The sequence below is a fragment of the Lolium perenne genome, chromosome 2 (genome assembly GCF_019359855.2).
Source record: "Lolium perenne isolate Kyuss_39 chromosome 2, Kyuss_2.0, whole genome shotgun sequence".
Taxonomy (NCBI): Eukaryota; Viridiplantae; Streptophyta; class Magnoliopsida; order Poales; family Poaceae; genus Lolium; species Lolium perenne.
In genome coordinates this window covers 7,923,080-7,938,410 of record NC_067245.2, presented here as the reverse complement: position 1 = coordinate 7,938,410, position 15,331 = coordinate 7,923,080, and the positions used below count along the sequence as shown (strand labels likewise).

At 49.0% G+C, this 15,331-nt stretch overlaps 1 protein-coding gene across 1 annotated transcript; it reads right to left on the bottom strand.

Annotated features, from left to right (window-relative positions):
* Window positions 1-755: 755 nt before the first annotated feature.
* On the bottom strand, window positions 756-2,630 carry LOC127331059 (indole-2-monooxygenase-like). Its single transcript, XM_071825224.1, has 2 exons — window positions 1,674-2,630; window positions 756-1,530 (listed from the first exon to the last, which is right to left on the bottom strand). Exons 1-2 carry the CDS (start codon window positions 2,628-2,630, stop codon window positions 898-900), a joined length of 1,590 nt encoding a protein of 529 aa, XP_071681325.1. The 3' UTR covers window positions 756-897.
* Window positions 2,631-15,331: the final 12,701 nt, after the last annotated feature.

Below are 15,331 nucleotides of genomic sequence, written 5' to 3'. Positions count from 1 at the left end.
ATTCATGTAGCCAAGCGAGCAGAGTATAGGCGGGCGGAGGCTTTTGGGGAGGTTCCAAAATTCTAAGAGCAAAGGGAAAGCCAACGAAGAAGTTCTGAATGAGAAGATGCAACATTATCTGCAGATGTATAAGAAGCAACACACGCCTCAGACAATCAAGGCGGTGTGCGCCTTAGTAGACGTCAATGCTTGACCACTTCTATTGTGAGGGTGCACATCGGTGCGCTACCAGCGGTGAGAGTTTGTGTGTGTCTGAGGGGTTTGTCTTTGTCGGGTACAAGGTGTGGCATGTATTCTTAGGTTTAGAGGCACTTGTATCTGGCACAGACGATGTGCCATGAGTTATCGTGTGTGGTCTTTTGCCGGTTTTCCTGAATCAACCACGCGATGTACGGTTTTTGGGCCCGGTTTTCCTTATTAACCGGATCAATTTGCCCCTTCTTAATGCAAAGGCAGAGCTCCTGCCGTTGACCGTCAAAAAAATGCATCAAGGGAAAGCATAATTATTGATTGCATATGAAAAATTCACCTAACAAGCAACATATCAACCACCAATAATACATAAATAATATGGTAATAATATATAGGGAAATTCATATGGTTCTTTAATAATGACATTACTTGGAAATATTTCATCAAGATATTGCCACACACACAAATCTAGTTGTGGACTACTCCAAATTTATCATGGAGACAACATAGGATTTAATGGGGGCGATTCCAGTGGCTCCCCCCCTCCAGTCTGGCTGAGAGGGTAGGCTGCTTCATCTTTATTCAATAATAATACATATGTGCTTAACTAGAAGTCCAAAAGCACGATATTATTGTGATAGGTAATATAGTCCTCAGTTAATCTTGTGGGCACAAAACTCACAAGACCATGCATAAACCAGTATGTTAATCTTGCGGCAGCAGAGGGACGAGGAGGAGCTTCTCCTTGCGGTGCACAGTGATCCCAAATGATTCGGCCATACTAATGCCACCTTCCCGCGCCGATCCATGTGGTAGCTTCCAGTCGAAGTGGTACATGAGATTTGCCAGCATGATCTCGACGGTCACGATGGCGAAGTTGATGCCGGGGCATATCCTTCGCCCGGCCCCAAACGGGAGGTAGAGGAAGTCGTTCCCCCTGTAGTCCACGGCGGCGGCGGCGCTGCCGCCTTCCAAGAAGCGCTCGGGCACGAACTCCTCCGCGTTCTCCCAGCCGCCTGGATCCCTCGCGAGAGCCCAGCTATTGATGATGACGCGCGTCCCCGATGGTATGGTGTAGCCATTGATGTCGCAGCCGGCCATGGATAGGTGGGGCACGAGGAGCGGCGCCGGCATGTGGAGCCGGAGCGTCTCCTTGATCACCGCTTTCAGGTAGGCCAAACCGGTGAGGTCGTCTTCTGTGACCATGTCTTTTTCCTTGGGTATGGTGTTCCTCACCTCGGCTTGTAGCTTGGCCATGAGGTGGGGGTTTTGCATGAGCCGAACCATGGCGTACTCCAGCACTATGAATGATGTGTCCGTGCCAGCTTCAAGCATGATCTACATATGCATTTGGATGGATCAGCAGGTAAATACAAAAAACCAACAGCTTAGCATGCATATAGAGCTAGACTAGCTTTGCTAGTATGTGACGTGTAGGTGAAGGTGCCGTTTGATTGTGAGGTCATACTATACGTGCGTACCGTCAACTGAGCCTTGATATGGTCATTCGTGAGGTTGTACTCTTGCTGCACGGAAAGCAAGACGTCGATGAAGTCGCAGTCCTCGCCGCCGCGTTCTGACGCCGGCTTGCTGGCGTGGTGGTCGATGAGGCTATCAAGCAGGTCGTCCCACATCTTGTGCACTCTCCGGGCCTTGGCGCACACCATCCTCTTGATGATGTCCAGCTTCACCAGCGCCGGGAAGTGGTCCTCGAGGTTGAAGCCGCCGATGAGCGAGGAGTTGGCCTCCACCAGCTCCCGGAAGAGCTTGTTGTGGCCCTGCTTCCGGAAGGACTTGCCGGACACGGCGTGGCAGACGACGTCGTTGGCGAAGGCGCTGAGCATGTCGCTGAGGTCGACGGGGGCGCCGGCGCCGACCGCGTCGCGGAGCTTGGCGACGACGAGCCTGACCTCGTGCTCCCGCGCGTGGCGGTAGGAGCGGACCTTCCTGGCGGTGAGGAGGTGCGTGGTGGCGATCTTCTTGACCTGGCGCCAGTGGTGGCCGTAGGGGCAGAAGGCGACGTCCGTGGAGCCGTAGAAGAGGATGTCGGTGACGGGGGAGTGCGGCCGGGAGGCGAAGACGTGGTCGTGCGTGCGCAGGACGGCCTGCGCGGCGGCCGGCGAGGAGACGACGAGCGTGGGGACGGCGCCGAGGCGGAGGAGCATGAGGCCGTCGCGGCCGTGCTGGGCGGCGAGGTCGCGGAGGGAGACGTGCGGGAGGGAGCCCAGCAGGTGCAGGTGGCCGATGACGGGGAGCCGGCCGCAGGGAGAGGGCAGCTTGCCCAGCACCTCCTCTCTGGCTCTCGCCGTGGCCGTCCCGTTCCCGAAGCGGCGCACCATGAGGAGGACGGACGCCAAGAGAAGAGGGACCAGGACTAGGAGGGCTGCTGCCTGTGCAGACCTCGCCTCATGGAGAAGGACCTGCGTCGCTTGACCCATCGCTCACAATCAAAGCAGCGGAGTGCTAGCTTCCTAACTACAAACCTGGAGGCCGGGCCAACTAGTTTTATACTGCTAGGAGCCTAGGACGTGGGAACCCTTGGCTCGTATTGGCGGGTAATTTTTGAGATATTCGGATACCCGCTTGTTTCCATGTTCTTGCATAGCATGGATCGTAAAAACACCTATGGAATAGGTATTAAAGTTAATGATGATATTGGACACTATTTTCAAACCTTGAAGGGCCTTCGGTAGGGTGACCCTATGTCACCTATTTTGTTCAATATCGTGGCTGATATGTTAGCTGTTCTTATAGCTAGAGCTAAAGAGGATGGTCAAATCAGGGGGTTGGTACCTCACCTTGTGGAGGGAGGGATATCGATTCTTCAATACGCGGAGAGGAGAGGAGAGGAGGCACTCTGCCGCCGCCCACTTCATCAACAACTGCCGTGGCGGCCGGCGAGGAGACGACGAGCGTGGGGACGGCGCCGAGGCGGAGGAGCATGAGGCCGTCGCGGCCGTGCTGGGCGGCGAGGTCGCGGAGGGAGACGTGCGGGAAGGAGCCCAGCAGGTGCAGGTGACCGATGACGGGGAGCCGGCCGCGGGGAGAGGGCAGCTTGCCCAGCGCCTCCTCTCTGGCTCTCGCCGTGGCCGTCCCGTTCCCGAAGCGGCGCACCATGAGGAGGACGGACGCCAAGAGAACAGGGACCAGGACTAGGAGGGCTGCTGCCTGTGCAGACCTCGCCTCATGGAGAATGGAGAAGGACCTGCGTCGCTTCACTTCACCCATCGCTCACAATCACAGCAGCGGAGCAGGTCGTTCGATTGACTCATCTTTCCTTCCACCTTTTCACGCGCGCGATCGTGCACTCGAATCGCTTCTTTCTTTTCGTTGCGCGCGCGCTGGATCGAATGTACGTGCTGTTCAACCTTTTGACAAGTTTTTTTTAAATAGAAGGCCCTCCGGCCCAGATCTGGGCCCGCCGCCGCCACCCCTGGCCACGGCCGCCCCGGCGTCAAGGTCGCGCCAGCACCGGTGGCTGGGCCGCCGTGCCGCGCCACCACCAAGCCGGGATCCGGATGCGCCCCCGCGTCGGCCGGAGGGGGATGGGCGTCGACGCCGCTGAAGACCGCCCCGCGAGGCCCGCAGCAGCTCGCGCCGAGAAGAGCCACCGCCGCCGGCACCGTGCGGGCTTTGCCCGGCGGCTCGCGCCGGCAGCGGCAGCGGGGAGGGGCGGGGAGGAGCGCTGAGGCGGGGAGGAGGAGGGGTCGCCCCTGTCGCCGCGGGCGACGCGGAGCGACGCGAGTCGTTCGAGCCCCTTCTCGTCTCTTCTTTCCTTCCACCTTTTGACAAGTTAAAATCGTCCATCCATTAAAATCGCACCTTTTGACTCGATCCATTAAAACCGTACGTACGGCGCGGACCGAATTCCGAGCCGGCGAAAACAAGTTACTACGTACGTGGCTTTTATTAATTTCTCCTCGATCACGTACGCGCCTCCATTGGATGCCTATATCGCGCGCGTGGTTAATTGGGGACTCACAAGCACGTACGTTAAAGTTAGGAAAAGAAGTAGTCCATCAAGTGCCTACGTACGTATAATTCTCTTCCCCTTGGCCAAAAATAGCGGCGACTCGAAGGCGCCGACGCTTGAGATCTGCCGCCGATAGAGAGCTTCCATTGTGGTGAGCACCGCACGCTCAGCCGTGTGCCTCTTAACTCCAGATCGACGAGCCTGGGCTCTCACCCTCCCGTCTGTCTCCACGACCACAAGGAGGAGGAAGAGCTGCCCAAGAACTCACCAAATCCAGAGCCAGAGAGAAGTACCTGGATCTCTGCTCCGCCGGGGAGAGCACACGGCGTGGCTTCTCCTCCTCGCCTCCACGGCTGGCCATAAGTTGCTCTGTCGTGTGGCGCAGAATGGCATCGCCTCTCCCCCTCGCCGCCAGGGCCGGCCAGGGAGGCTCTACTTCACAAAGGTGCCTCAGCAGCATCAGAAGATCTGTGGTCTCTACTTTATTTGCGGAGACCGTGGCTCCCTCCTTTTTTCTATGCTCCGACCACCGGAGACATATATAGCAGCAAGAAGAAGAACCCTAATCCCCAGATCTTGCCGCCTAGATCTGAGGCACAGCTCCCAACCACCACTAGGGGAGGAAAACTAGAAGAAAACTTACGTATGTACAGCCGGGGCCGTCTCCTCTCCATCTCCAGCCGGCTATTCCGGCGGAGATGAGGAAGGAGCGGCCCGGAGAGGGGGGGGGGAGAGAGAGCAGCTACTGTAGTGAGTTGAGAGCGGGGTGGGGGAATGAGAGCGCCGCGATTTAACATTATGGAACCGAGCGAGACAAACTGAGAACACTACTGGTCAAACCCCTGAGTCGTAGCCATCGACGCGCAATGCAATGATGGATTTACCTACCTACCGTATGCGAGCCGTAGATCTGGCTTGCTGGCTAGCACAAATTAGGCATGGTCTTTTTTTACCGGGCTTGGGAACTGCATTAGTGAAAGCGGTAGGTACAAAAAAAAATACAAGGAGGGTCTCAAAAATTGAAATTACAACATGATCCTCACTCTTAGCAACTAGGACCTTAGAAAGAAGTGCACTCAAGTCCAACTCCACCGCATAATCTGTGAGACCTCAAATCATGGCTACTCACCCCGTCGCCAAGGACGAGACCACATGGGATGATGCAAGCGTGTGTCACCACACCGAGATCAAACAACCTCCATAATGGCACATTGGCTTGAAGGTTGACGAAGCTAACGCATACAAGATACCTGAGAACGGAGTGGCCTCCCCGTTGGCCAAGGATAACGCCGGCCGATGGTGCCACCATTGATGAACTCCGCAGTAGATCGACGCGGATTCAGAAACTCCCTGAGAGACTCCAAATCCTAGCATCTTTACTCTTCTTCCGCCACCAGAGCGACCAGAACTCCACCGCGACATGACGCCGTACTCCATAAAGGAAGCAACAATTCTAAACCTAGCCCTAGACTTAGCCACTTTGTACAAGGATTCACCAGCCTCCTAATCCATCTACACACCGCCAGCGCGGCTGTCGGGGGCGAGAGGAAGAGGAGCCAAGGATCTGGTTAATTCTCAAAGGGGTTGGGGGGAGGCACGTGAGAGAGGAGAAGGAAGCTAAATCGATGCAACATGAGATTGTGACGTGAGAAGCCGTGAAGAACAAAGATAGGGTAAACAAAATAAAAGCCTTCGCAAGCATGGCCAAATAATCTGATAATGTGTGTGTGTGTGTGTGTTTTTATCGACTTTCAAGAGATCCCATGGCCGATATCAAAGCATTCCGCGGCTAGCGGAAGGTGGCGTCGGGAAGAGCTAGCCTGGCAACGTGCATTGTTAGTGGCGGGTGACGATGTAAATTTTCAATCATGTCAACATGCTCGGGCGAGCCAAGGCGTGAAGTTGCTGCATTCGGCGACGTTCGCTCAGGGTTCTACGACGGTCTCGTGAGGAGCAAATACAGTATATACCATTATACCGAGCCTGAAAGGACGTGATCGAGTGCGCGACATGGGGCATCGATGACCTTGCCGGTTGTCTAGGGAGCCATGCATCTCAATTAGTCGCGTGGCAATGGCATTTTAAGCATTTTGTTTTTGGTTCAACCACTTTATTTTATATTTAGTCAACTTTAGTATGTAGGTTCACTTATTTTAGTTTGTATATAGTCTAATTTAAAAGTACCAAAACATTTTATATTGGTGCACCGATACATGCAAATACGTACTACACATGTGAACATGAAACGGGGTAATTCACGTCCAGGTGGATGCTGATGAATTGCTGCCACATGCCGCCTAATTTATTCCAGAGTGATTTTGGAGCAGACTCATCGGGAAGACGCAATTTATTGGGAGAGCAAATAATTAGCGGACCAACCAAACACAGGAGTTGATGGGGCGGACGAAACCCAACCCAACGAACGCCGGCGATCAATGCTCTTCTCGTTCCCGAAATCACAAAACACACAACCAATCTCGCGTCCTCTCATCTCCTGCCGGATCCTCTTTCTTCCCCATCGCCGCCGCCTCTTGCTGCTGCTGCTCACTGCCGGGAAACCAGCACCTCCGCTCACCGGCGCACCCAACCTCCTCGCCGCCCACCCTCAGATTTCCCGTGCATCCGCCGTCCGGAGAAGAGAGGCCGTCGCGCCTCCCACCTGTCGGTAGGGACGCCGCCCCGGTGCCTCTTGTCCAAACACCCTCTTCCTGGTGACGGAGGAGAATCCCACAGAAGAGGGCCGCACGCTTCGCTGGATCTGTGTGCTCCTGCTGGCCCGCCATGAATGCGCTCGTCCTTGTGGCAAGCGAGCCAACGACAGGGAAGGGGCGGAGCTTGGCCTGTCGTCCTGGTTGCTATTGGGTACGGGAAAATTGGGCGGCGGCCGACGGCTGGGCCGCGGTGCAGTCATGGCGGCGGGGAGAACAGGAGGATGAGCTGGTGATGTGTCCTTCCCGGGAGCTGCTGCGGTCGTCCATGGGGAAATGTTGCAGGGGACCTCCTGTTCAACCTCCCCGAGCTGCCTCCACCGCCGGCGGCAACATCCACAACCTCCTGCCACCGGTGGCCTCCGCAACCTACTGCTCCCGGTGATCTTTCTCTCCTCCTCCTCCTCCTCCTCCTCCCTCTCCATGCATTCCTTGTAAAATGTGTTTCTTTTTACCATGTTGAATGTGTTGAATGTGCTGCCAGTGGAGATCATTGCATTACCTGTGTTCGTTTTTGTGGGGTACTGGTGCCCATATTTACTAAGATTGCTGTCACTTTTTTCTTAAATTTTGCATGACTATCCCTCAAGTTATTTGATCCACGATTGACTGACCGGCAAGTTAATCGGCGAGTCCCGCAGGCGGAGCTCGCCGTGTCGCATAAATGGCAGCATGGAGGCAAGAAAGAAGAGATGGTGGTCGGCCCGGAGCTGTTGCTTTCAGTGCCGGTGATGTCCCCGACTTGCTGCTACAATAAACCACTCCCTCCAGTTGTTGTAGACAACCGCCCCAACCTGCAGCTGCCAGGTGAGGACCCTCATTTTCACTTAGGTAGTAAATGGTTCACTGAATTAAAATTTGTCATGTGCCTAGGCATGTCCATACTTGTACATTTTCCCATTATGCATACATGTTTGCTGGTCAATCTGAATGTTGTACATACATGTGTAGGACATGGATGCGCTCCATTTTCTTGACTTTTTTTTAGCTGCTTATTTGCACAATAGAGCCGGTATGTTCAAGGTTTTACTAGCTAGTACAAGTGATTGTTCTTCCCTAAGAGCCGGTATGTGCGTAGGCATCGCAAACTGTTGAAGGAGACCTCTTGTACAACCTCCCCTAGCTGCTGCCATTGCTGCTGGCAACATCCCTGACCTCCTACCACCGCTGGCTACCGCAGCCAACTACTCCCAGTGATCTCTGTGTCCCCGTCCTCCTTATCCATGCATTCATTGTAAATGTGTTTCTTTTTTTTTATCATGTTGAATGTTTTACTGGTGTAGATCATGCGAATGAATTTTGATATATCTTTTTGAATTGTTTCATTGCATTACTTATGTTCGTTTTTCTTGGGTAGTGCTGCTCAAATTTACTAAGATTGCTGTCACTTTTTTCTTAAACTTTCTAGGACTATCCCTCAAGATCCACTATTGATGGGCAAGTTCATCGGCGGCCGCGGCCGGCTGGCAGAGCTGGCCGTATGTACAAATGGCAGCATTGAGGCAAGAAGGAAGAGATGGCGGTTGCCTTCCCGGAGCTGCTGCAATCAACGACTCCCTCCCGCTGTTGTAGGCGACCACCCAAACCTGTAACTGCTAGGTGAGGTCCATCTGTTACACTTAGTAGATGTTTCACCGCATCAAAATTTGCTGTTTGCATAGGCAGGTCCATAATTGTATACTTTCGTATTATGCATCCATGTTTGCTGGTCAATCTGAATGTTGTCCATACATGTGTAGGACATGGATGCATAATACCAAAGTATACAATCTGAATGTTGTCAATATCTTTAGTTCATGTCCTCAGATGTTGAATAACTCATTTCTAATATATATGTGGTAGCCTCTACACAGAGAGAATATTTTGCTAATAATATTTGGACAAATTATTTGTACTCTAATAGAGTTTCTCTCTTATCTGTCTCTTTCTTTGCTCTCAAACTGTCTCCAATCATGGACATATGCATTGTAACTATACACAAAGTAGCTTGTCTACCAACATTTAAGGGTTCCTACCACGGGAATTTGTCTGGCCTGGAAGAGGTTTATAAGTAACATGAAAGGTTTTCACTATGGAACGAAGAAGCACATTGTTGGCTGATGCAGATGAGTACTATGTGCCTCTAGTCATACCATAGTGTAAAATCTTACGATAAAAACAATAGTGAATCCTACCTAATGATAAGAAGTGACATTTTAAATTTTAGATTAGATGGAAATTATAGTCAACAATAAGAAATCTAACCAGGTCATCCAAATATGTTAAATTGTATTCCCAAACATTTACTTTTGTACCACCCATAGTAGTCTTCACAATATTTAGGTTGATGAACTTGAAAATGAGAATGGAGTTTGGTATATCCAAATAAAAATAATAAAGTGATCTAGCTTTATTATTAGGGCCTATTTTTTTTCATGAAAAATAAAGTCCCGGTAGTACCATCTAAATGACAACCGAGCACTGCACCCCAGAATCTTCAATCCTTCATGGACAAAATAGCTTTGGCACATGCAACCTAGTGACCAGGAGCTCATGGGTAATCGTCACGGTTAGAAACATCTAACTTCAGCTCATAAACTCTTGGTCTTAACACATTGATTAATAATCTGCAAACGAAACCGCATCAAAGCTGTCTCGAAAAAAGAAGATAAAAATACTGAATTTGGCTCATCAAACCCTCAAAAGAAAACAATGTTCAACAAAAATCAATTGCATCATGCGAAGGTATGTTCTCACCAGAGCATGGACACTTAAGTTTGATCTCACCAAAGCATGGACACTTGAGTTTGCTTTGTAGATGAACGAAACCAGGTCTTTCATTTCTAGGCAGGTCAACCCCCAATATCGCCCAGTAGTGCATCCATGCAAACCATATCATCAAACTAATTGGAAGAGAAATTCATGTTCAAATTAAGAACCACCACCAAAATCCAGGTCGTCGAGGTCATACATGCGTATAGGAGCAGTTCCAGTGATCGTGCGGATGGCGCATAATATTTGGGAAGGTAGAAAAGTGGTCAAGCCTGGCTCACCCTCTGCCTCCCGGGTCGCTCACGCGGGCGACTCCGGAGGCGACCACCCCAAACCCTAAAACCAAACCGAGCTCCCCTGCTCCCTAGCCGCCGCCGCCAGCGGTGATGGCGGCTCCCGGCCGGCGAATGCGGGGGGCTGTGTTCGTGGCGCACCCTGACGGAGCTCCTTCGCGCGGGTCACGCGGGCTGCGAGGCGGCGTGGTGTAGGCGCGGGGAATGAAGGCGGCACGCGGCGGTGTGGCGCCAGGAAGCTGCGCGGCGAGGAATGCCTGCTGGTGGCGGCGCTCATGCCCGACCTGGGCCGTGCGGGCTGCAGCTGTGGCGCTCCGCGACGATGCTAGCTGCGGTGTTGGCTTCCCCTTCTTCGATCCCTCCTCCAACCCTCCTCCCGGCCATCGCTGGTGGAGGACGTCGGACGTGCGGGCATGCGAGCAACGGCCCTTTGGGCGATGGCTGCTCTGCTTTGCCCCGACGGATCCCGGCGGCGGTAGCTGCGGGCCGGCGCGGCGGCGCCTGCGCTGGCCGGTGCCCCTCCTCCTGCGACGTTTCTAGGCTTCCTCCGAGTGTCGGTCTACTCCAGCAACCTTCATCACCACCTCCGGTCTGCCCCTGCACCATTGAAGGTCCTGTTCGTGGGTCGAGGCGAAATCCCCGCGTGGCAACAGCCTGCGCTGTCAACGTCGACGCCCGAGGGTGCCGTTACCTTCTTGGAGGCATTGGCATGACTCTCACCAGACTTTCTCCTCGAGCATCGGGGGAAACCCTAGGTCTGGCCTGCTGGATCGGGCAGCGGCGGCTTCTCAGCGCTGTTCCCCTCTTGAGGGCGCTGCTTTGGCTGCAAGTGGAGTATTGGTTGCTGCAGCTGGATGTTGGTGATGCGTCGCTACGGCGTAGACTGCTTCACAAGGCATGGAAATCCAGGGCGCTGCGTATGCCAAAGCCGACGCCTCTCGATGATTGCTACACCTGTTCCAGCTAGGCCCTGCCTCCCACTTGCCGACTCTCTTATCACATGATGGGTGTGAGGTACGTTGGCATGGGCAGTCTTGGAGCTGCAATCATCCTTGGAAGAGTCTGGCAACGGCGGTGTCGCTGCCCTGTTGTCCCACGTCTGAATGCCTCACCATTCTTGGTTGGAGGCAAGGCTAGGCGAGGCCTAATGTTGTTGCGGTCTGTAGTCGAGGGCACCTCCTTACCAAGTTGTAGTCGCTTGGTGAGGACGGTCGTGTGTGTGTGTGTGTTGTGTGTGTGTGTCCCTCCTTCTGGACGTTGTACTCCCGTTGTCTTCTTCCTGTTCAATGAAATGAAACGCAACATGTCTTGCGTTCTCTAAAAAAAAACTTGGGAAGGTAATTATGGCAAGGGTGGGATTAGGGGGTTGGGAGCAATTATTATTGTTGTGTGATTCGATTGTGTGGCATATCATACAACATTGGAAGAACGTGGACCATTAAATATAGGCATATGAACGGTCAAGATGCACCGGATCTGACAGTCTCGCTCTTTTTATATTAGTGGTGATATGCTTCTCTATCGTTTAAGTTCATTGGCTATAGTAATCTTGCGGAGATTTGTAAGTAAGCTATGATTCTCAACACATATAACATTTTCTAGGCATGCATTGTACTTCTACTGCAATCACTTAACTCAGAAACTGATGGTACTACCTGATGATGAAATTGTTAATGTGAATGCCCATGGTTTAATTTCCACCATCCTTTTATATTTGCAGGTATTCCCAAGAATCTAGTTAGGATCTACCTGATGCATGGGCAATCTTGTTTGTGTCTTGGTTACTTGTGTTCAGAATTTGGGGCTCCTCAACTCACAATGTATGTTGTATCATACTAGTACTTTTGACTTTTAAGCTCTAGGATGCTTTGCTCATGGTATGTTGTTGCTCACTTGAGAAAAAGTAATGACATTGAGTTTAGAGTGTTTCTTAGTTACCTCCTTGCTTGTGATCATATGCTGCTGGTCAGCTGGTGCTAGTTCTGCTTTAGTGTTGCTACCCTGTGATGCTCTTGATACTTGTTTCTGAATTACTAGGTGATGGCACTACTTGCTGTCATGTCTTGCTGTTCTTATTTACTTGGTGTTCTATTATAGGCTGTTCTGTCATAGTCTTGTTGATAGTTATCAAGTTCAGCTGATGGGTATCCTAAGTTGACAAGCACACCGTGTCAGAAGTGTTAACCACATGTGGGTTTAATTTTGATATGCCAAGTGTTTTTTCTGTCTTGGCTGGGCTGTTTGCTGAGTGTTAGCTTGAGAGGGCTGATTTTTTTATAAAGATGAGTCTTTGTATTTAACTTGTGGGCCATTTGTGGGCACAATGTTAGCTCCAGGCTTGTGCATTTGGTTTGGGTGACTAATGTGAACCTCAAACCAGATATTTATTTAATGCATGGAGCTTGAGTTCTTATTAAGAGGTTTTTGTTGTCTAAAATGTTGTTGATTGCACTTGTTGGAACTGATCTTATTAGTAAGATGTATTTTTGCCTTAATTTAGAAAAAAGTCGATTTGTAAAAATCTTAATATAGCTACATACTTGAAACCTCAAATGAGTAAATAAAATGGTAATTAGAAGTGCAACATTCGTACAATGTGCGACCAAATTTTAGTACCTGACATCTTTTCGAACAATGTTAAACAACTTTGCAACCAGGGGCAGCTTGTCGTCGCGCCAATGCTTATTAGTAAGATGTATTTTTGCATGTAAACTGGAAATTTCTTTATCAATTATTTGTTTTAGTGGATAGTTAGCATTTAAAATCCACATAATAATCATGGTGAATAGTCCAGGACATTGTGAAATGTTAATGTTCATTGTAGTGTAGTTTTGCTAGTTTTTTTTCTTATATTGTAATGGAATGGCTAGCCTTCCAATGAGTCATTAATTAGCACCATATCTGATCTCTATGCAGATGTTATGCAGCTCGAGTGCTGCTATTTGGGTAACTTGAATTTTTCAGGAAAGTAGTTGCACTTTTTTTTGCATCAACAACTTATTAATAACTGTGTATGCTATGTTGTTGAGTAGCATATTCTTGATGTTTCAGGGTTCTTCTAGGGTAGGGGATGGGAGGGGGTGACGTTGCAGTTCGGTAGTGATGAGCCTCCTAGCCAACTTCGCCAAGAACCAAGTCAACCTGAAGGTGGCTCCCATCATAGCCAAGATGATGGCGGAGGTCAATGGCTGGTCCTAGTGAACATCATGAGCTCACCGCACAGAAACCGTAGTGGCTCGTGGATGACCTCTCTGGTGAGTTATTTGTTTACCACTTGAATGTGTTGCTCCCATGTGGACCATCGTGCGATGGCTTCACTATGCTCCAGCATTTGAGATGATGAACCTTATTTGATTTATGGTGATGATGATCATCTGGTCAGTGTAGTTTCTACGTTCTATTCCTAACACATTGACATCTATCCTTGGTTATTGTAAGCCAACGTAGTTGATGATTTTGTGTTATAGGCCTAAACTTGCTATTATTTGGTATTGAATACCACTTGTTGGTACTGTGTGGTCTCGATAACTTATTGCTAGATCTTGGAATGATCTCAGTATTGCTATCTATGTGTACATAGATATTCTGCTGGTGAGGTTTAGATATTCCTTATGGTACTGGCGTTATCTGTTTACTTTCTAGAACGAACAAATTTAGCTGGTATTTCTCTTTATCTGAATCTTCAACAATTTTTTTTTTGTGAAACACTGGTTAACCTTGTTTAGATGAGCAGTTAGTATCTATACATGTATATGTGAGAAGTTAGTATCTCTACATGCATATGCGAGCAGTTAGTATCTATACATGCATCTGTTATCTACATGAATGTTTTTTGTATTGTGACGGACTTCATGACTATGTGGGTACTACTTATGAGATCTTTGTTGTTTTCTCCCCTGTTTTTTGTATTCTGCTTTATAAGAATACCAAGCTATCCTGCAAGCTCTTCCATGATTGGAAGTATCATCTCAATGTTATAATTAGAGGTCTAGAGCTTTACTTTTATCCGTTCCTGCTTTGAACTCACTTTTATTGATTTAATTCACAATGCTATGACATTCATTGTACTGATATTTGATGTTTCTTAACTGCAAGTTTTTGAAGCCTGGGAGCATAATATGATTGTGTCTGGTTCATGACTAGAGGGTGGCGTTCTTAGACTTTTGTGGATTTTTTGGTAAGTTCCTCGTGCCACTCCTTTCTACTCTGTGCTCCGGATAAAACGACCAGAGCCAAAGAATATATATGTTCCTAGGTTCTCAGATTCAAACTAGGCTAAGAAATGTTAAGTTGGTTTGCATGTAAGATAGTTGCAATTGGTGTTGTTAAAGCATATCCATATTTTGATTAGATGTAAATTTAAACAATTGAAATCATTTCTTTCGAGCCAACTTTTGAACATAATACATGATTTATTTTTGCAAGGAAGTTTGAAAATATTCAGTTGTTTTTGTCTTTGTATAATTGCACTAGATCGTGTAGTTTTGATAATTAAATCATGCATTACTCCCTTTTGGCAACAAAAAAAATATTATAAGCATTTATGATTTGTTTGAATAAATAGAGACATCAGGAGAAGAGGCGCAACTTGGCTGTGACTGCTGAGATCAGTTGCCAGCGCCGCTTCCACACGATGTGCACTTGTGCTCGAGCCTCCCCACTGCCAAGACCAAGAGCCAAGAGGCGTGAAAGCACCCCTTCCCAGACCTAGCCGACGATGCAATGCTGGTGCTTCACTGCTGATGATGGATGTCTTTGATGAGGTGGTTTTAGCATTTCTAGTGAGGTAGATACTTCATCTCTATGCTTGTTTCTTGTGCTTTTGTGTGTATCCTTCTATGTGTTCTTCTCTGAATTTTAAGAGAATCAAATGTTCATAACTTTTTTTGTTAAAATGTATCTGCCTTTATTCAAAGCACGTAATTGACAAAAGTTTTATATGTAGTCTAGGTGATCATAGCGAAGATCTATATAACTCTTCTGTGTTGAACGTGTGAAGATTGGTTGATATAAAGTTCTAGTGCATTTTTCTGTTGGTATCTGATGTTTTTGTCTCAAGTGTGATTACTGTAAGAGGTAGCTATGTGTTATACTGTTATGCCAGTGGTGTCGATGACGTTCTTTGTTCCCTGGACGTATGTGAGTTGATAGACATTCATGATGATGATGATGACCATTACATGTTTGCATTCCCCTTCGACACAAGAGTCTATAGTAGTACATATTCTATTCAAATTGTTGCTATGTTCCTGATATTAGCTTCAAACTAATTATTTGCTTATGATAGAATTTTCCGGGTAGTTAGTCCTTGTAAAAAAATAATGTCTTACTCATTTTTTGATAGTGGCAATTGGTGAAAATAATTATATTTACCATGATGGGTTTAGAAGTAACTTGGTCGTTTTTTTATAGTA